Source organism: Camarhynchus parvulus, chromosome 1 (genome assembly GCF_901933205.1).
Source record: "Camarhynchus parvulus chromosome 1, STF_HiC, whole genome shotgun sequence".
In the NCBI taxonomy this organism is placed as follows: Eukaryota; Metazoa; Chordata; class Aves; order Passeriformes; family Thraupidae; genus Camarhynchus; species Camarhynchus parvulus.
Window position 1 is genome coordinate 41,350,209 of NC_044571.1, and position 20,966 is coordinate 41,371,174.

At 39.1% G+C, this 20,966-nt stretch overlaps 1 protein-coding gene across 2 annotated transcripts in view; it reads left to right on the plus strand.

The window, feature by feature from the left end:
- The window catches only part of ABCC4 (ATP binding cassette subfamily C member 4), a 140,038-nt gene that overhangs the window by 102,641 nt on the left and 16,431 nt on the right, over positions 1 to 20,966 (plus strand). Inside the window, exons 25-29 of one of the 2 annotated variants that reach the window (XM_030952050.1) lie at positions 185 to 376; positions 4,465 to 4,620; positions 8,554 to 8,643; positions 9,122 to 9,294; positions 15,512 to 15,617. In XM_030952050.1, the coding sequence (XP_030807910.1) occupies positions 185 to 376; positions 4,465 to 4,620; positions 8,554 to 8,643; positions 9,122 to 9,294; positions 15,512 to 15,617 (717 nt within the window). The remainder of the gene's footprint in view (positions 1 to 184; positions 377 to 4,464; positions 4,621 to 8,553; positions 8,644 to 9,121; positions 9,295 to 15,511; positions 15,618 to 20,966) is intronic. The other variant, XM_030952059.1, reaches the window with a different exon arrangement.

A 20,966-nucleotide genomic window follows, 5' to 3' on the forward strand; every position in this document is an offset into this window, starting at 1 on the left:
TCCACTTTTTTAGTTGCATAAAGAAAGCCTAGAATGGCACCAAATACTCTTACCCGTGTTTAAAAAAGCCCACGGAGTAATTTGCATTGAATCTTCATGGTAAAAATATTTATATGCAGGCAGTATTTGCAGGGTATGCCATAGGATGAAGCTCATGTATCTATGTCTTCTTTCCTCCCCTTAGATGATATCAGTAGAAAGAGTGATGGAGTACACAGAACTTGAAAAAGAAGCTCCTTGGGAGACCAACAAACATCCACCCCCAGAATGGCCTAACCAAGGAATGATAGCATTTGAGAATGTTAACTTCACTTACAGTCTAGATGGACCATTGGTTTTAAGACATTTGTCTGCTGTAATTAAACCAAAAGAAAAGGTATGTATGTGGCTGTCTTTGGATATTCACAGAAATTAAGCAAAGTTGACAAGAAGCTGTGTGCTAGAAATGCATTATAAAATATGTGGGTGTTAGAAAAATAGTAAGTGTTCTTTTAAAAAATAAGCTTTAGTTATATTTAATAACAGAAGTAATAGCCTATTTATTTCATGTAAGTGTATGTAGCATAAATTTGTCTGGGAACATGATATTTCAGTCTGTCAAAACAAAGGATTAAACATACCAAATAATTCCCTTTAAAAAAACTGAGATTCTTCAGAAAGTAGCAGACATGGAAAATACCAGCCAAGCCAAGAATGTTTGTTCAAATCCAAAGAAAATGGAGCTGCATTAGGAAATTGGGGATTCAACAGAGGGAACATAATTGGAATTAAGTATGTCAACAGACAAGGTGAGCAAAACCAATAGAAAATAAGGAATGTACATGCCCTCGCACTAAGTCCAAAATGGAAGATAGAAGAAAGAAATACAAATCAGTTGCATAACTTCAGAATTGGGGATTTTATTTCAGTTCCTTTTGGCAACCAATGCAATTAACTGTTGTCATTAATTAGATTGGTAGCCAAAAGAAACATAGAAATAAAACTCTTGCTCCTCTGCAAATTTGACTCCTCCTCCCCAATTTTGACTCTATCCCTGTTGAAAGAGTGCTGCAGGGAAGGTCTCCCCCACAGACAAAATTAAATTAGAGCCCTGAAGTGTTAATTTGTGCTTTACTACATTTCAAATGCAGGTGTACTTTTTTGATTAGGAGGTCTTCCCTAGGAGGATGGTTCAACTCTACAGTCCTTGCCCGTGCCTCCTTTTTAACATGCTTTTAACATAAATTCCAAACCCGTTCATTTTCTCAAGTGGACCTTTTAATAACATGCATGTTACAAAAATTCAACCAGACTTTGCTACATGGAGGTGATTTCCTGAAATTAGCTGTGAATGAGTAAAAAATGGTCTCTTGAGAAGAAGAGCCATATGGGCTGTCTCCTTAGCTATTACAAGTCTCTCCAATATAGACAAGAAATCCTATATTTCTCAGTGAGAGACAGGAATAAAGTAAAAACGGAAGCAAGAGATGCTAGCAATGCATGACTCAGTGCTTGGTGGGGGCAGGAGATGGAGGGATGACAGGGGGTATTTATTTTTGCTGAGCAGTTATGCTGTGGTTTCATCATCCTGAATTTGCCCAGCTTGAAACTATTGCTAAGAACTTTGTGTTTGCTTACTATGATGTTTTGCACAATACTGCAGTAGGTTGCCACTGTGTAGAATAAATCTCCCAAGCATCTCTCCTCCTCACATTGACTTTAATTATGGAGAAGCATCTTCTTCAGAACCAGGTTTCTAGATCTGTCAGGGATTCTACCCATACTGCTGTCATTGAGAGCTCTTATGCCTGTTCAGGCCCCTGGCTTTTAGAGACTTCTGGTGGCTGCAGTGCCACTGGCAGCGGGAATGTGCTTGTATTTTTTCTTGTAGCCACTCCGGGGCCCAGTTTGGGAAGCTGTGGGTACGGTAAGAATTGCTAGCAAATCACTCACTCAAGGTCTCTTCTAATCTGTTTGTCTCAGCATTCAGTATTTCCCTACAGTCAAAGCAGGCCAGGAAGGACCGTGTGTTTTAAACATCTTTGCTGAAGTGGTGTGGTCTGGCAGAAGCAGACCAGGCAGACACAAACTGCTGTGCCCGTAGCTGGCAGGGATTAACCTCCTCTGCTACTATAGCTGCAGCAGGGGAAGGTTAGCATGTGTAGTATTGGGTTTTACACACCATCTTTGTTTCAGGGAGCTCATGAATGCTTATTGGCTAACATATTGTTAAATGCACCTTTTCCTGACAGCTCCTGGATCTGCAGGCTACATGAAAAAGTCGGGAAGGTGCACACGTAGATTTATGGCATGGCAACTGTGCTCCCATGACGAAAGGGAGGTTGCCTGAGGGATAACAAAGACATGGGCAGTTTCAGTGGAGTGGCTGACATGCTGTAAATCTCACATTTTTTGTGCAGCTCTGCTGTGAAGTACAAGTGACACTTGAGTAATGATGAGCCCAGCGTAGCAGGTGTACTCCTGTGTGTGCACTGGGCTTGTATCAGGCAGCACAGTCCTGGCCCTGTGATTCCTGATAGGTGCCGCTTCCATTTGCAGGTGGCTGCTGTATTTGCACTGCCTGTGAGTGTGGGCCTGTGAAGAATAAAATGTATTCAAAAAATTGATAATGTGTATACTGAGAGCTCTTTCAAATTCCTGTCAATTTTCAGCAGCCTGTATAGTCAATTGGACCAAAGATGCAAATAGATTCTTCTAAATGTTGAAGAGCGTAGTCCTTTCATTTGATGCCAAACCAAAAGTGGGATTTTGACAATATGCAGAGCAGCTGCATTTTTATTTTAAGTATCATACAATGTATTTTGTATGTTTTTTTTCTTTATATCTTTGATACAATACTTTATATTGACATTTGCAGAGGAACAATTGAACTTTCATTTTCACAACTCTGATTGTCTGTGTTCTCTATTCAGCACTTTCTTTCTGAGCTGCAGTTTATCTATTCAGAACTATTTTTCCATTTTTTCAGTGGTACAATTTAGAGTACTAAACATTTGATCATTTATTGTAACAGATTTGCTTAAATTAGTCTGTTCAATAAAAAGCACTGTGGAAATGTTAATTAGTTTATATACAGTAGTACAATAATGAATTGTTGGATGAAATTGTTAAATCAGAATGTAGAAGGAGAAAATATCTTTTAGATTATGCAGCATAAGTTGCTTCTTGAAGTGTACTTTTTTAGTGTGTTGTGTATTTTTTATCAAATGTGGGCACTGCTGTTTTGTCTGAACTTAGTGTCTCTGACTGAAAGTTTCTCCTTGCACTTTGGTGCAGTTTCCTGTGCTGAATTTCATTTCAGCAGGCATTGCTGCATACATGTGAGTCTCAGGCAGTAGGTAATTGCCCTCTGGTGTCTGTATGTACACTCAAGAATGTTTTCATCTTTCTTCCTCTTTTCTGCACCCCAATCACTTCACCAAGCCATATTATACATGTTTAATCCTCATAAATCCTTCCCCATCAAATCAAGATCTCCAGCCCATATTAATTTTGTGTTGCACTGCTCTGAACTTTTTCAGTGTGCTGATTTTTCTTTTGGGGGAGATGTAGGGACTAGAACAGAATGCAGGAAATAACAAATTCTGCCAGATCAGATCTGTGTAGAGGGTTACACCCATTATCTTCTCTGATACAGTTGATTACTGTACACTGTTTTTCTCTAAGAATTCTTTATCCGAATACAACATTAAAAAAAACTTAAAATAGAAGAAATATTTCTCAATCTTATCCCCTTGTCATTAAAGCTATCAATCCCATATTTTTCATTGTCTCTTTTTTCTGAAAGCTTTATTTTTTTTTTCACACTGTGTATGTCTTCCAGTTTTAGTTTGGGAGCAAAGAGAACCCTGAATCTCTGTGATTTTATTATTTGCTGTTTCTTCTGTTTGAAAAGGAATTTCAGCTTGATGTCATGGCCTTGTAGTTTCAATGCTTGCTGAAGATGTCTGAAGTATGGATACAGTTTATAATCATGCTACTTTAAAGTACTTCACCTTAACTATAACTAACCAAAATCAGTCTCAATTATTTAAATTTGGAGTACATTGTTCCCAGAGTGCTTTATGGGCTCCTTTTTGGGGTTGAGTAGTAGATGCACGCATGAAATGATTTGCCTAACATCACCCAGCAAACCAGGTTTAGTATAAAAATAAGCAGCCTTGAATCACATTACTGTATGCATTGAGCCACTTTAAATTGTTTACACAAGACACCACACATTAGGGGGAAATCATTCACCTTTGAATATGATCCAAGAAATTGTCATGTATACAAATGTCACCTGAATCCAAACCGATTTAAGGGGAGAGGATTTTTCCTCTTGGAAGAATGTTAATTACAAAGAAGTTTTATTTGGTGCATGTTCTACTGCAAATCCTATGATGCTGTAAAAATGTTGCTTGACATATTAACTTCTCCTGAAAAGCTCACAGTTTAATGGTACAGGCTTGGCTTGCTCCGTAGGTTGGAATAGTGGGAAGAACCGGAGCTGGGAAAAGCTCTCTGATAGCAGCCCTCTTTCGCTTGGCAGAACCTGAAGGAAGGATTTGGATTGATATGTACTTGACATCAGAGCTGGGACTCCATGACTTGCGGAAGAAAATCTCAATTATACCTCAAGTAAGAGAGTGACTTGGTTTGCCATGGATGTTTTGAATATAATACCATAGTGTTTAAAGTGCTTTGCTGAGTTGTGTTCCCCCTGCACCTCTGAATGCAGTAGATACAGGAACTGTAGCTCGGCATTATTCTTACTTGAGGAAGGTCTTGATTATTTTAAGATAAACAGAATCAGTTTTGGGGACTGGAACATTTTTTCCCAGTTTTGTACCCTGTCTGTTCCTTTGGAATATCTATGTGTTAGCTGTATGCTGTCCTCCCATAGTCTGTGGAAAAGCGGAGAAAATCTGGTAAGTGTATACCGATCCTCAGCAGTCCTCTGAAGTCACTTGATCCTTTGGCAGCAATTCCTGCTTGATGCTTCCTTAGTAAGGGACTTTGCAAGACCACTTTCACCTCTCCAGTCATCCCTGTACAAACTGAGTGGTGCTAGATTTAGAAGGAGCAAATGTGCTACCTAGAAGTGAGCTACCAGCTTTTGCTTTATTTGGAGAAGGTTGGACCGGAGAAGACCATAGGAGCAGACTGAAGAGTAGGTCATTATAACCCATAATAAATGAAACTTGATGAATTTTAGAAGCTGAGTGCAAGAAAGGCCACAGTACAGGAAAAAAAAACCCAATAGGGAAGTGTTGGAAATAGCCTCATCTCTCATCCTGGGGTAGAGGAAAGGCTGTTCAAAGAAATCCAGTAGGTCACAGGTCTTCTCTCTTAGAGTCTTAATTTCATGAGACATTGTATCAGAGAAGGGTGATGTGTAACCTTAAAACTTAGGAGGCAAAGTCTGTGCGTGTTACAGTTTCATGACAGCTCTGGTCTCTTCCCTGGGCATTTGCTCTCCAGTGAAGAGGGAGGAAGAGTGAAAATCTCACATGCTGCAATTGTGAAGTCATATTTTGGAAAGTAGTTCATCTGTGCTCTTCTGGCAGGTAGAGTGAAGGGTAGACTGTAAGTCAGAGGAATTTTTTTGCCATGTTTTGCATTATTTCTCAGATCTCTCTATGTTATAACACAATCTGTATTTAGAGTTAAGTCTGAATGTGTGCTAGTCTGTTGGCAGGGTGGCAGTCAGAGTGTATTAATTTCTTTAAGTTGAGAATCTAATACAAATGGTAATGAGGCTTTTTTTTTCTCAAAGAATAGGAGTCAAAAAGAAACAGGTATGTTATTGAAAAAAAAATTTAAAAATAGGTACTTCCCCAGCAATTGGATTGTTGCCTAATGCAGGATGTTTTTTGTTTCTGCATGCTGCAGGCTTTGTTATTGCAGTACTCACTGGAACTAGTCATCTTTTGTATGTAAAGAGAAGTTTATATGGATTTAAATTCCATTTTTTTGTTTGTGTGTAGCGTTCCTTTCTCGTGAAAACAGATGATCATCAGTTCATTCAAGGTCTACAGCTTTTTGAAAGCCTTGCCCATAGCTGTTGTGGGTGATTTTTTCATTTTGAAGAATTCAGCCCAGTTGAACAGAATAGAATGCTGAGACAGGAAAACTGCAGGTCAAATACGGAAATAGAGTTTCTGCATGTTGAATGATGCAGCTGCTCAAAGTTCACCGCATTCAATTATACATGTGAGGTTTTTTTCATACACAGGTCTATTGACATAGTTTCAAAACTGTTTTAATCCATTGAAACTCTGTGATTTTTGTCAAATTTATATAAGGTTTGCATCATAGTCACAAAAGTTTTGAGTGCCCAAAGGCTAGCAGGTAGCTTTTTTTTTGTTGTTGTTTTTTTGGTGTGTAAGGGAAGGCTGTTTCTACTAACAATATGCAAAACTATCAAGTGGTGGTACAAAGAAGAAGAGGAAGGAATCAGGTTTCTGCTATGGTAAACTGTATGATAGGCATTGTCTGGTGCTGTGCTAATAGTAGTGTCAATAATAGCAATGTAACATCAGGTAATTATTTTGCAGCAAATATCTTCATAATTAGTGGGCAGCTGAAAAACCAGAGAGAGAGATGCTTATTAGAATTGCAACATAAAACATGCTAAACAGAACCATTCCTAGAGAGTGATGAGGCAAGACTGAAGTTTTCTTGTGCGTGAGTTTAAATACCTACCTGGAGAAATAAAAATGTGCTTAGGCTTCTAATTGCTTGCTTGGATGGAGCTGTGTAAAGGTTGTGTTTGTAAATCTTTTCTATGCAAATGTTGTCTGCCTCTCTGACTGCAAGCATTTTTACAACAATTATTTACAGGTTAGTCTTATTGCTTTCCTCTCATAAACCAGACTGTTTTAAATAATAATCTGTGTCAGAAATGGTAATTAAAAAATATCCTTATCTTCTGTTGCCGTGCATGTCTGTTGTTAGGACTTTTATAATAGTTGTGAACACTTTATAGGTTCAGCCTCTTCTTTGCCAGCCTATAAAACTGGATTGAAAAGGAAAATAAATGTAACAATACCTTCAAAATACACCAAGTGGTGTACTAAAATGTGTGGTGTTAAACAAATTAGTTTCTAGGTGTTTTTGAAGAAAATTGTTTTTTGGTTTGGAAATGTTTTGTGTTAAACCCTTTTGCTCATTCAGCAAGTTTTTAATGACATTGCTATTGCAGTAGATACTTTCAAATAATTGGCATGTTATATCAGGAAATGTATATCTTCTTTTGTATTGCTTATGGCGTGTTCTGTCTTTTTTAATTCTTTTATAGCATTCAGATGGTTTAGAAATTCAAAGACAATAAAAGGGTTATGGTCTGAATTCTCTTCTAGTTTGCTGCAGCCCTTTGGAGCTGGGCATCACTAGGGTTAGATGGGGAGAAAGACATGACAGGTTAATCTCAGAGTAAGCTGAAGTTACCCAGTGTAAGTTAGATTTTATTTCCCAGGGGAGAAAGAAAAAAAAAGAATGCATTTTGCCTAAAATTTCCCCAATTTAAAGAGAACTGACAACATGATGAATGGTCTCCATTTATGATTAGCACTGTTACAACTTTTGACTTGTTTTTGTCTTTATGTGTGGTATTAAGATGAGTTTAGCCCTAAAGTCGTGTCAGTGCATGACTCCCAGGTCTGGCAGCTCGCATTACTGAGGACTGATCTGTTGCTTAAGGAGTTCTGAACCAGAAGTCCTCTTCCCAATTCTTAAATACTACATGTTTCAGTGTGATTTGATTTGTGCCAGTTTGATGTGTTATCTGTTATTGCTCTGACTGGGAACTGAAGTAGAACAAAACTTGCTTTGACCACATTCTTACCTCACTGGTACCTGAAGGGGAGAAGGTACTGATTTGACTCCTGGTGTGTTTTGAGTGAGAGCTTTGCCCAGCAGTGCTCCAGTTCTAAGTTTGCTTTAGTGCTGTGGCAGTATAGATGTGTTCAGGTTATAAATTGTGAAAGCTGTTCCTGCTTAGCCCTGATGGTACAACGAAAGGCCTTTTATGGTATGAAATGAAAAAAAAAACCAAACCCACAGCCTAACACAGAAGGAAAACCAGAAAGGCATTGTAAGCTCTTTGATTCCTCTCTGGTTTATGTACTTCAAAAACAGGTTTTCAAAACTGCCCAAAAGTAATTTAGGAGTGTGAGCTCATTGACAGTGCTAGTTGTTGGTTTTCATTAACAATACCATGAGGATAGCAACGATTTCATAGAAGTATATATATAGCTTGTGGCATCAGAACGGTGGCATGTAAATGCCCGTTGAAGTACCGACATAACTGTGTACAGCAATTTGCAAACAGACCTGTCCTGTTTGGTAAATTATCTTCATACAGAGTAGTTGAACACTTGCCTTCCCTCCCCCTCCCATCCCTCTTAAGCATGCAGTTGTAATGTACACCTTTGCATTTCAAAAATGATAGCTTGTTGTTGGATATTTCTATGCTATTGTTGATATAGGTTAGCTGTGATTACCATTAAATTACCTATTGCAATATAAAACCTGTATTTATAGTGGAATGCTGATTTTACTGGGTTTCAGGAGCCTGTTTTGTTCACTGGAACTATGAGGAAAAACTTAGATCCTTTCAATGAATACACTGATGAAGAGCTGTGGAACGCCTTGGAAGAGGTGACTTACTAAATCTAATAATATACATCTGGTATTTAAAATCCATGTAACTATAATATTACAGTGCTTGTGTGTGTTAGGTTTTGGATGTTTTCATCAGGTTTGATAAAGGTATAGGTGTTGATGGAAAAAAGTACACTATCATATGTGCATTTGTGTATGTGTGTGTGCAATTGTGTGCAGGCATGTGTATTGTTATATAAAGTCTTTTATGAAAGAATTATCCTTTGGGATGATGCCTTAGTTATAGTTTGATTCATATCTTGGTTTTAATGAACATTAATAGATTCTTAACAACGTGCTTTAATGTTTTTAGAATTCTAATAACTGGCACACACTGTAATCCAACTTGGCACTTACTCATTTTGTGTCAGAATATAAAAGGCAAACCTTGCATACTTATTGTTGTGTCATCAGACACACAATAGCTGATTTAAAAGAGAGTTACTCATCCTACAATATGTTGACATGTCAACAGGTGCAACTGAAGGAGGTTGTGGAAGATCTACCCAACAAAATGGAGACACAGCTGGCAGAATCTGGATCTAATTTTAGTGTTGGTCAGAGACAGCTGGTGTGTCTTGCCAGAGCAGTTCTAAAAAAAAATCGTATTCTTATCATTGATGAAGCAACAGCAAATGTGGACCCAAGGTAAAAAAAAAATCTGTCATATGAAAATGAGCTGGTTTCTCTTCTAATACGTTCGTCTCTGCTGTAGAGATGAACTTAAATGCTTTATATTTCATGTACTTTGTATTGCTGTTTCATGTTTTTGATGATACCATCACTTTTGTCTTTTCCAAACAGGATGATTGAGCTTTGGCTATGGAGCAGATGATATAAACTAAGCACTCAAAAGATCCCTAATTTCAGTGCATTCCATAGAATAGGGAAATTAATATTCAAAGTTTATTTGTCCTGCAGCCATAGATTAGAAGACAAGAACGTTCTTGAAAATGCATCTCTGTAACATCAGGAAACAAGTTGAGTTCTGTTGACTTCTGGAAGAAAAGTTTGTTGGAAATAAATAAATACAAAAGATTTCATTCATCTTACTCCCAAAACCCCCTAAAACTAGAAAGGTGAAAAATGGCTGTAAGCAAAACCGGATACTTCTGGTTGTGAATTGCTGTCCTTTCAGATGGCTCAGATGCTGGTGTTGTAAGTTAGAGGTAAAGTAGGGGCAGGGGCAGACGGTAACCTGTCCTAAACACCACAGGAATTGCAGAACAGATTTGGAAATGTTGAAGTCTACAGGATGGACTCACTAGTTCATTATTCTGTCTTGTATAACTCAGGCCAGCAGAACTTTCCTGAATTCATTTCTGTTTGAACTAGAGTGTACTTCTGGAAGAACATCCAACCTCAATAGCAAAAAAAAAAAATCAATGACAACCCCTGTTAAATTGTTCCAATAGCTAAGTACCCCCACTGTTAATTTTTGAAACATTTGAAGTGCTGGTGGAAATACTTGGGAAACAATACTGCAAACGTACTGCATCAATTAGTCTGAGCTGAATATATAGTTCCAACAAACCATGGCTTGAGGGAGAACTCAAAGTCCAAAGAGGACAATAACACAGCAAGTCCTTCAAACAGATGCATGAAGGATTTTGTATGTCATCTGGGCGTGACTCATTTTTCTAACATCTTCTCAGGGGAAAAGTGGTGCCCTACTGGTGTAGCTTTACAGTTCAGCTGACTGTATTTCTAAAACCTGTAGAAAAGTGCAGTCCCTTTCCAGGGGTTCTCTTTTTTTTTTCTTTTTTTTTTTAACTCTTAGTTTATTTTTGGCTGAGCTTTGATAGATTAACTGTGATTAATCATAGGAGTGGTAATTTAATACCATCTTACTCATCCTCCCTGTTTTGGCATCTCACATGTGTGTTGTCAACTTGCACTATCCATTTATTTAATTGATCTTGATTAATGTGTGCTGCAATATATATTATAATAAGGTAAATGTTTGTTTGTATCAACTCTAGGCATAACAATACAAATAATAACTTGGAACTTCTTCTTTGAATTCAGTTTGCATTACAGTCATTATTACCTTTTCCTTAATGTGTTGGTATAACTAGAGCCAAGTATTTTTTAGCTCTGCAATCTGATAGGATGATCATCAGGAAATGCTGATGTGGGTTGCTTAACTGAGCAGTTAGGAGGCATTTTTGGTGTGTAAGGAAAACCTCCTCCTCTTCTGATGCACAACCCCCATACCTGGCGCCTTTGTCTCTCACTTGGTGGCAAGCACACATCATATCGAGTACCTGAGATGGGAGACCATGGCGAGCTGCCTCCGCCTCTGGAGATACTTCTCTTTTTTTTGTTTGTTTTTCTGGCTCTTGATCTCTCTCCCTCGGCAGCCTCAACTGCTGCTGCCACCATGTCCCTTCTGCAGTTCACCCTGGAAGCAGGTGTGAGAAGGCAGAGTTAGGGGTGGCAGGAGGAGAAGGAAGGGTGAGGTGACGTGAGGCAGTGGTGGCACTGTGGCCCACTGTGTGGTGGGCGCTGTACCTTCCCCAGGGGACTGAGCTCTAGGGGCTCCCCACCACATTTCAGCTCATCTAGACCATTCTTGTCTGCTACTGGGAGTGAAGGGAAGGAATTTGAAGTTCATCTTCTCCCTCCTCATATGTCATAGCTTGCATATGTACTCACATTTTCTCCCTTGCTCCTCAGAGATGCCACCTGCTCTGCATGTGGCAGAGGTGTGAGTGCTTTTTGGGGGGAAGGAGGAGCTTGCCATAAAGAAGGTTGCCCTAAGTCAGACTATCTGCATGATTTATGTGATGACTGATAGACATTTAATTTGATTTTATCTTCTTGGTCCATTCTTACCCTTAAGAATAGAGTCTAGTTTTAAAGCAGTTGAAGTGTTCTGGAAAATTGTGTGAAATCTGGAGCAGAAGAGCTTAAAATCTTCATGTAGTTGCTTTGATGATACACAGAAACAAAACCATTAGTAACTGAGACTTTTTAAAAATACTGAATTTGTTTTAATTGTGTTAACTCATATTTTTGCTTATAGAGAAAAAAATTTTTGGGGAGCAAACCACTGACATCTTTTTACATTGGTTGTTCATTGAGTGTAGTAAAACCAGCCATTGCACATAGTTCGGTTCATTAGCCGTCTTAAACTTGTCAGATTTAACCTTTTATTACATCTAACTGCTAACTGAAAATTTTGGAGAAATTTTCTTAGCCTCTCAGGAGTTGTGTAGTGTGATACCCTTTCAGGACAATCCCAGGAGGACATTAGACTAATGACTTACCTAGTTTTCCTTTCAGCAGCTTGGTTGCTTCGCATTCAGATCATATTTATTCTTCCTCTTCAGATAGTTTTCTTTTTACGCAGTCAACTAATTCAGGTTACACCAGATCTTGGGTTGCTGGGAAACTTGGTGTTAGATCCTCAGCCTGTGGTGCCTGTGGGACAGCTGTACCACCATTTTGTGCTTTCTTATTGTATTGTTCCTTGCAGTAGGGAGTATTGTGGTTCCCATTTTTATATAATCAGATTAGGATTGGGTTTTTGTCATCCAGCAGCCCTGGTTTTGGTATTCAGGTTGCATCTTTGGTTTTTAATGTGCCTGAAAGACGATGGGGTTTGATCTACTGAGGTGGGTGATGAAATCACTTGGCACTTGCCTAGACACTTGCTCAGTGTGGGTAGACATCACTAAGAGTCCGTTTATGCCCTGAAAAAGGGACAGAAATTATGCTTCCTTTGGTAGATCTAGCTCTAACTGGTATGTGATACACTCTCTACACTCTGTCAGCACATAATTCTATATACAGATGCTTTTCTTGGTCTTTTTAGATTTTCTTGCTTTCCCTAGCTTCTTCCTGAGATTCTTCTGGAGGTTACTGATCGTGCTTCTGCCTGCTGTCCCAAAAACTATGCTCCAAGATCTGCCATGAACCTTGGTGAGGATATAGCCAAGTGTCAGTCAGCAGACACGTTTGCATGAGATCTTGTACTGTGATGTTTGAAGATGGAGCTATTAAGTCTGTTCCTGATTACTCTGAAGTCTCATTTTAGAACATTTGTCACGCCCACAATATGGACAGCAGTTTCTTGTTAGTGATAAGCTTGTGTTCAAGAAATACCTGTTTAAGATAATAGTTTGATAGTATCTCTCTAAGAATGAATGGCTTTTTTCTTGTAAATGTAGGAAGAGGTAGTGCTATAAAGAGGACATGTAATAAAAGAAGATAATATAAATTAATGCAGAGGACAGGGGTATTCAAGGCTGAGGCATTCTTGGAAAACAGTAGGAATAACTTGAGTTACAAATAATTTTAAGCCCTTTGTAAAGTTGTTCCCAAAGTTCCTGAGCCAGCTATGATTCTCATGTTCTCTAGTAGCTTTGCAGAAAACTTGACCTTGAGCTTGACAATAAGGAAAGAAAAAAGCTTTCTTTACACAATTATATTGAGTATTGAATATTGAATATTTTCTGTTCTGCTATTTCAACCATTGCAGAGAACACATCCTGCTGTGTCTATAAGACTGTTCCATAGTGAGTGTTTTCATGGATGTCCCTGCTTTTTTTTTTCCTTTTGGAGGTAAGAGTAGTCAGGTTATTGAGGCGTTGATGAGAAGAGAGCAAACAAATACACATTCATTAACACTGAGGTGAAAGGACTGGTATAGCTGTGATGTGGAACATGATGAACAACTTCCTCTTCTTAAGGAGATAACACAGAACGAAAGAGCCTGCCCCTCACCTGACTTCTCTTCCTGTCTCTTCCCCTGTTTGCTTACTGGCCTTTGTTCAAAAAGAGTTGTGAAGAACACCTGCTTCCCACTTTGTTTTTGAGCTTCTTTTAGGAAGTAGGAGCAGAAGGACCAAGCCTCTCAGACTGTGGTCCAGAACTCAGTTCTCTTAAGCTCATGAGAGAGCTTAAATGTTTCTGTCAGCAGATGAAGGTAACAGTTAGAATGCATGGAATTCTTACTTAACTGTTTATGTCTTCCTTCTCTCAGATGATTCTTCCTGTCATCAGCAAGGATCTGTCTTCTCCTTTGTCATGCTGATTGCTTCAACTTAGCTTGTAGCAGATGCTATGTTCATCCTTCAGAGCATGAACTTATACTTTCTACTGAGGAAACATAATAGTTACCTCATTCCTTTAAGTCATCCTGTTCTTCCAAAGTTGTCTGTCCACTTCTTATTGCTGGTGCCTCCTGGCATGATGGCCTCAGAACAATTCTCTTTGCATAATTCATGAAGTGATACCAGATAGTCACAATGTGCAAACAGATTCAGTGTGGAGTACTACTTCTATCTAAAAAAATACTACTTAATCAGAGGAAGATATGTTTTATGTGTTTTTATGTATTTTATTTTATTTTCCCATTACTTCTAAAAATTTGAAGAATTAGGACTTTGCAAGCAATTGATTGTAGCCAACATGTCTGCCTAAATATTCTAGTTTATTAAGATATCTCCTTTGTCTTTTATAACCTAATCTGCACATTTTATTTTTCTCCAGTCATCATATATACAAAATAACAAATTCATGTTTTAATAGAAATCCTGGAAATGAGGCCTCTGCCTTCAAGTGCCTGACTTCTTGGCTGGAACTTCCTTGGTTCAACTAATGCCAGTATATTGTGAATTCTTTATGTCATCCTTCTATCTTGGATGAGAATTTTGGTTTCTGTTCCTTTTTATGCATTGTCTTTTGGGGTTTTTTTGCATGCTGGTGGGCAATATGTGAGCACTCACAAGGCCTGGCTGGTGGGACCCAAGGCTGCCTGTGCAGTGCGGGCTGTCAGGTGCCTCTAGAGGGCATTCAGCACCAGGTGGCTGCCTAATCCAGGTCCTTGGATTCACCTTCCAGCCATGCCCCTTCCCTTTCAGTGACTTAAGAGGGGACTGTAGAGATCTCCACGTATAAGCCTGACTGATGTCCTCTAAGTTAGGTGGTGTTAGTGCTTCTCTTGTACAGTTAGTTACTTCAATAAGCTTCAGTTCCATGAGCATTGCCCATCTTTTGCCTTACTGCTCGTTTACACGGCTAAAGAACATTCTAGTGTTTAACTGCCTATCAGTATAATTTTATTTCCTTTTCACAGTTCTCAACTTTATTTGTGACAGTTTTCACTTCAGCCATGTACTTCAGTGTCTGTGCTCTGGCTTAGTTTTCATTCTTTACAAGTCTTATGTTTCCTTCTGCTGTCCTTTTCTTAGGTGGTGTGAATTCATACCATAGGCTCGCCCTTAACCTTAAATCTTCTATCTCTTTCTTTGGGTTGTGCATTCCAGTTAATGCTTTTGATTTACAGGGTATGCCAAGTTTGGGGTTTTTTCAGTATTCAAGTTCTTGAGCTATTCCAGTTCTATTTTCATTTACCAACCATCTTCTCTAATTAATCTTCTTTTGCATTTGAAATCAAGAACCTTAGTTCTATGCTGCCTTGTGTTTGTTCTCCAGATGATTTGCAGTGAGGGACATGTACTTTGACCAACTTTTCTTCACTACTTGCATGAACTAAATCTTGAAAGAGAGGAACAATGGTTTTTGGTGTAGAAATCAGTAGAACTATCTGAATCTGCAGAGTTTTCCCTTTTCTCTAATTGAAGTCTGAGAAATTAGTCTCCTGAAATGAAAGCTTTTGCTCTACTTACAACAAAAAACCCTTTCCTCATGAGGTATGAAAGGGTAAATTTTCGAGTATGTTTCATGATACGCCTCCAAATCATCTGGTATAACAAGAGGAAGAAGCTCTGTAATAACTTTAGAAGCATATTTCCTTCTATCCAGTCATGTTTGATGAAGTCATAAAACCTGCCTGCCATTCAGTTATCCATGCAAACATCTTATTTTTGTCTGCATTGCTCTTGCTGTGTTTCAGAACAGATGAGTTCATTCAAAAGACGATCCGTGAGACCTTTGCTCACTGCACAGTGCTGACCATTGCACACCGCTTGAACACCATTATTGACAGTGATAGGATTATGGTAAGACAGTTAACTGCTTCACTGTTTGGTGTTTTTTATTTCCTGAAGAATAATGTTATTGACTCTTATTCATTTTGATCCAAAAGTGGGTAGGAGTGTAAGTCATATGTTAGACTTATCCAAGTGAACCTCATTATCCTAGCTACTGTAACTCACAGCTCATGAAACTGTAGATGTAATGGCCTGGAAAGAATTCTTGCTTTCTCTGGCCTTGTGTTTGCCATCCCTCAAGGCACGAACCCACTGCAGGTGAGGTGCAGCAGGAGACCTGAGCAAATTAGCTGTGCCAATACTGGGAGCCTGTGAAGTCACACCCGTGGGGTTCTGGACAGTCAGCTGGGTTCAGCCAGGTGTATTAATGCAGTCTCAGTGGGAGGCAGTGACAATAGCTGGTGTGGGGTGTGTGAGGAGGAGGTGGTGGAGGTTCTGGGGCAGGAGACATGGGGGTAAGGAGGCAGCAGCTGCCCTGGGGCAAAGGTAGTGATGGGAGACACAGGGCTAGACTGGTGAGGTAGTGAACATGGTCAGTTTTCCAAGGAAAGGTTCAAACAGAGAAGATGGAGTGCTACCAGTGCATCAGCCTCTGCCATCTTTGCTCCCAACAGAGGAATGTTACACTGTATCTGCCACCCTGTCTGCCCCACAGTGCTCTGTATGTGCATAGAAATTAGGAAATACTTGCTGATTATTTTCATAAAGGCAGTGGTGTTCCCTAGGCTCTGAGAAGATCCACCTGGTTTGTGTCCTTGACATAATGTGCAGCCTGCAGTTTTACAATTTCCTGCAATAAGAACATGAGCCCTTTGCAAGCATCTTCTTCACAGCTGGTTAATGAAATAACTGGCATAGAGGGCAAACTGTGTTCATAAGTGGAACTCAGATTTTAACTGGACTTCAAGCAGAAATTAACCTTCACCTCTTGGTGGTAACCTTAAAAAATACCTCTCAACTTCTGTCTTATGAAAGCGAAACATAATTGTTTCCTTTTTTTTTTTAAGCTGGATTCTCAAAACATTTAAAAATCTTTGAGTTACAGTGGTTGCTTGAACTACACAAAATTAAACAATTCCATCTGCTGAGGTGAGTGGTGTTCTGAGGAATAGAATAGATTGTGAGCTCAGTGATTATAGTTTACTTACAAAGAGAGAAACCAGCAGAACTGCCATAAGTAGTCATGTAATTGCAAGCATTTAACGTATAATAAATAAATATTTTCTTCTCTGGTGAATACCTCCCCACAGGTCTAATGGATATGTTGGTGTTTTCTACAACTGAAATGAACAAAAGATTTGTGAGGAAACAACTGTGACCTAATTAATAGCTGTGTGTGTTTGTTAGCTGTCCAAAGGGATTTCTGTGGGTTTTGGTTCGTTAACTACCATTAACATGTTAGGCACAGAATGCTCTCTGCACAAAGATGTTTTTCTAGCTTACCTTTAATGTCATGAAGTTGCAGTGAAAATGAAATGTTTTACTTACTTTTTATGCCAAAAATTGTTGGAGCAAAGCATAAAAATCACCCTTTCCCCCAAACTACTGAGGATAATTGCCAACCACATAGCTGCTCTATTGCATTTTAAGTGTCCATACATTATTCTTACCCTTATGTTGTTTCAGTTTAATCACTATTAAGATTTCTAGTTTCCTAATTGTCTAATAGTCTTTAATGCTTTTGGCCTCATTAGCTTGTTAAGAAAGAGATTTGCAAGATGTGTCTTTGAGTCTGGAGTCAGTAGTAACTTCTAAATATTTTTCATCTTTTTGTGTTGCTCCATTTTGATCTTCCAGATTTCTGTAAACTAGGGGAGGGAGGAGGGTGAGAAGCCTGATAGCAAAAAGAGGAAACTGACATGTAGCTTCATAACAATCCTGTTTTCTTGACATCCTTACTCAGTTATTGATTCTGCTTAGAGGCAAATCAGAATCATTATCTCAGAATGATCAGAGTTATGTCAGGTGTGCTTCTGTTACACTTAATTACTTGGTTTACTTGGTCATGTAACTCCTAGTAGGAATAAAGCAGAATTTTGGAAGAAAAACATGTTAAAATGCCAAGAATAAGAATATTCCTCTAGAAGACTAACTATTCATTAATAAGGGCTATTAATAAAATCAGCATTCTTGACAAATTAATTATTTACTTCAATATCACAAAAATTGAAAAGACTTAGCTAAAGAAAGCTTTTAGTGTGTTCTGTAATTTGCTTAGTCAGTGGTATGTTTTAGTAATTCACAAATTTAACTTGATACAAATTCTTTTTCAAGAGGCAGAAATCCACAAAGAAAGTACCTGGTGTTATTAAAAATCCTGGTTTTGTTTCTCTTTTAATTGAGACTTCTAGATGCAGTAATGCCTTATTAAAAAAGCCATCGCAAATCTCCATTGTTTGCTATCATGATAAATTTTTTAAAAAGTGAAGGAAGAAGAACGAAGATAGAACCTGGCAGTCAAAATATTAACAATTGTCTTTTGACAAATAATGAGTAATTTATTTTTCAAACAAATTTTCGGCACACTTGTTCAGCTCTCTTAAATCAATCACGAATGTTCAAGCCCACTCCTGAACAAGTGGACATCACCTAGGGCTTTCCTCCCTTCCCATTGAGTCAGGTTGAAAGGAACCTCCTGCTCTAAGCAGGGTCAGCACTAATTTCACATCAGGTTGCTCAGGACTTTTTCCATTTGAGTCTTGAAAAGTTTGAGAAATGGAGATTCCACAGTCTCTGGGCCACCTGCTCCAAAGCTTAATTATCTTCATCGTTAAATCTTTTTGCTCCTTATATTCCAGTGAAAGCCTTTCTCCCTTTTATGGCAATTGTTTCTTGTTTTTCTGCTGTGTATCTCACTGAAGAGCCTTCTGTCTTCTCAATAACTTCTTTGTAGATATGGGAAGGTTGCTGTTAAGTCCCCTGGAGCCATCAGTTCTCCAGGGTGAACACACCCTGCTCCATCAGCCTCTCCTCATTGGTATTCCAGTTCACTGACCACCCTGCTAACCCTATTTCAAGCTTGCTCAAATTTACCTTGCTTTTTCTTGTACTGGGGGGCCAAAACTGGTCATCGTGTCTTGAGTGTGTTGGCTGCCGTCTCCAGCTTGGCATTGTCCGTGAGTTTTTCATTTTATTCCGTTTGATTACTGGTTAAGGCAGAACTTTCCAAAAAGAAACTGTTCACCTTTAGGGTTAATCCAGACATTAAAAAAAATTAGAACAGAAAATAATTTTGAGAAAGTCATGAGAAAATGTCAAGTTGGATGAGTATGGAAATAGGAACTGAACGTGAACTGTTGCATGTCTGCTCACACCCGTCGTAATAACCGGTTCTATTTTAGAAGAGAAGAAAAGCCTACTCAGGGAGGGAAAAAAGGAAGAACAGAATATATTTTATACAACTGTAGACAAATCTGGCCTCAGGAGTTGTTTTAATTCTCGTTTGTTCCATTCCCAAAACCATACCTCTGCTTTCATAATCCAGGTCACGCCTTAAGAGTATTTCCATTATATCTGTCTTGGTGATAAACACATTTTATCAGAACTTCAAACACTTAAGATCATTGAGGGAAGAGCTGTATTGTGTAACGTGATACTCTCTAACCCAATCACCTCAATGAGTAATACTACATTGCACTTGCATAGGACCTTTCATCTGGAAATTGTAACGCTCTTTATAAACATTAATTAATTAAACTTCAAACACCTGGGTGAGATAGGGAAGTATCCATACAATCTTTGGAACCAAAGTTGGAAAGACTTGTTAAGTCAGCCCATCAAATACTGCTACCATAAAATTATAATCCAGCGGTTTTCAAGCTCCTTTTTTTTTCTTCCCTCTGTGCTGCTCCAGCACCTAATAGGGCACTTTCTCATTCCTTTTCGTTCATTACTTTGAGAAGCTAAGTTGTAACTCTTCCCATCAGGTGCTAGCAGTACCCGTTTTAGCTCTCTGGCACAGGTAGGCACTCTGCTGCCTGGCAGAATGGGAGGGCAGGTGAAAGCTGCAGTTACCCCTTCTGTAATGGCTAATTCTGACAGAAGCTCAGCTCAGGCTTGCTTCACTGGTCCCTCATTCCTTGTACCTTCCCCACCACCTCAACAGTTGATTCCCTGTCCCACCCTCACCATAGAGGGCAAAGGCCTTTTATGTAAACTACATCTGAAGCTTGTGGCAGCCAGTGGGCACCGCTCCCAAGACTTCCAGGGGGATCTTATAAAATCCCTGTCACCCATTCCTCCCCCTCCTCTCTGCTTCCTTCTCCAGGTTGAGAAATGCTTTTTAGAAACTCTGTTTTTACAGACTGGAAATACAGAAATTGAGGCTCACCCAGGGACATAGTGGTTCAGTAGCAAATAAAGTATATGCATCTGGCAAGAACCTGATGGAGTTGTTTGCTGTATATACTATGCTGTGGCCTCTCCAGAGGAAAGCCACAGAGTCAAAACTTGTGCATTTTTCAATGACAAGGATGTTTCTCCAGAGAGTTTTCATATCAGTGCAATACTTCTTTGAAATGGAAACTCTCTATGCAAGCAGAACTTGATCTAGTAATTAAAAACTGTCATTCAAATAGGAAGTTCTTGATGAGAGAATCATGGGAAGAGATTTGATTTATTTATGGGAAAACCTGTTGTGGTTACATTCTGAAATGACTAATATGCAGGGTAACAGTACAATGCACTTCACAGCCAGACCTGAGTTGGTTTTTTTTGGTCAATAGAAAATGACTTCCCACGTCTTTCCGGTACGCCTCCCTCATTCAGTTATTCTCATTCTTCTGATGTTGTGTTTGCCATGGTGGAACATCTGGGCCTCATAAATCAGGAACTGTGTTTCCTGTGCTGTAGGTGTCTAACTTCAGCAGAGCAATCAGTCCACCAAGAGTAAGTATAAACATCTTGGAATCAAAGAGAGAGAGTGAGATCCGGGTGGTGTGGTGTGTTGTGAAAAGGCCGTCACCTACAGCTGTCTAGAAGGTGCTGAGCAGCAGGCAAGGTCTGAGCACTTGTCTCTCTCTTGAGTTCTGATACCTGACCTAGTTTTGCACATTAATATCCTTCACCCATCCAGGTGGAGATGAGATGGTGGTGATAGACATCTAAGTGAATATAGTGGTGATGGCCATACTGCCCTTCCTTACCATGGGGATGACAGCATTCTTCCAGAAAGTACAGAAACCTGTGCTCTGTCTAAAGACCTCTGGATGCAATGCTCTCCATTTCCAGAAAAATGTTGTTTCCTCTGTGTACCCAGGGCAGCCAGGTTAAGCCCTTCCTTTGCTCTTCCTTGCACTTCCATTGCCAGAAGAGCAAGAGTCATCAGAGGATAGCAAAAGGGAGTGAATCTGCAGCCCA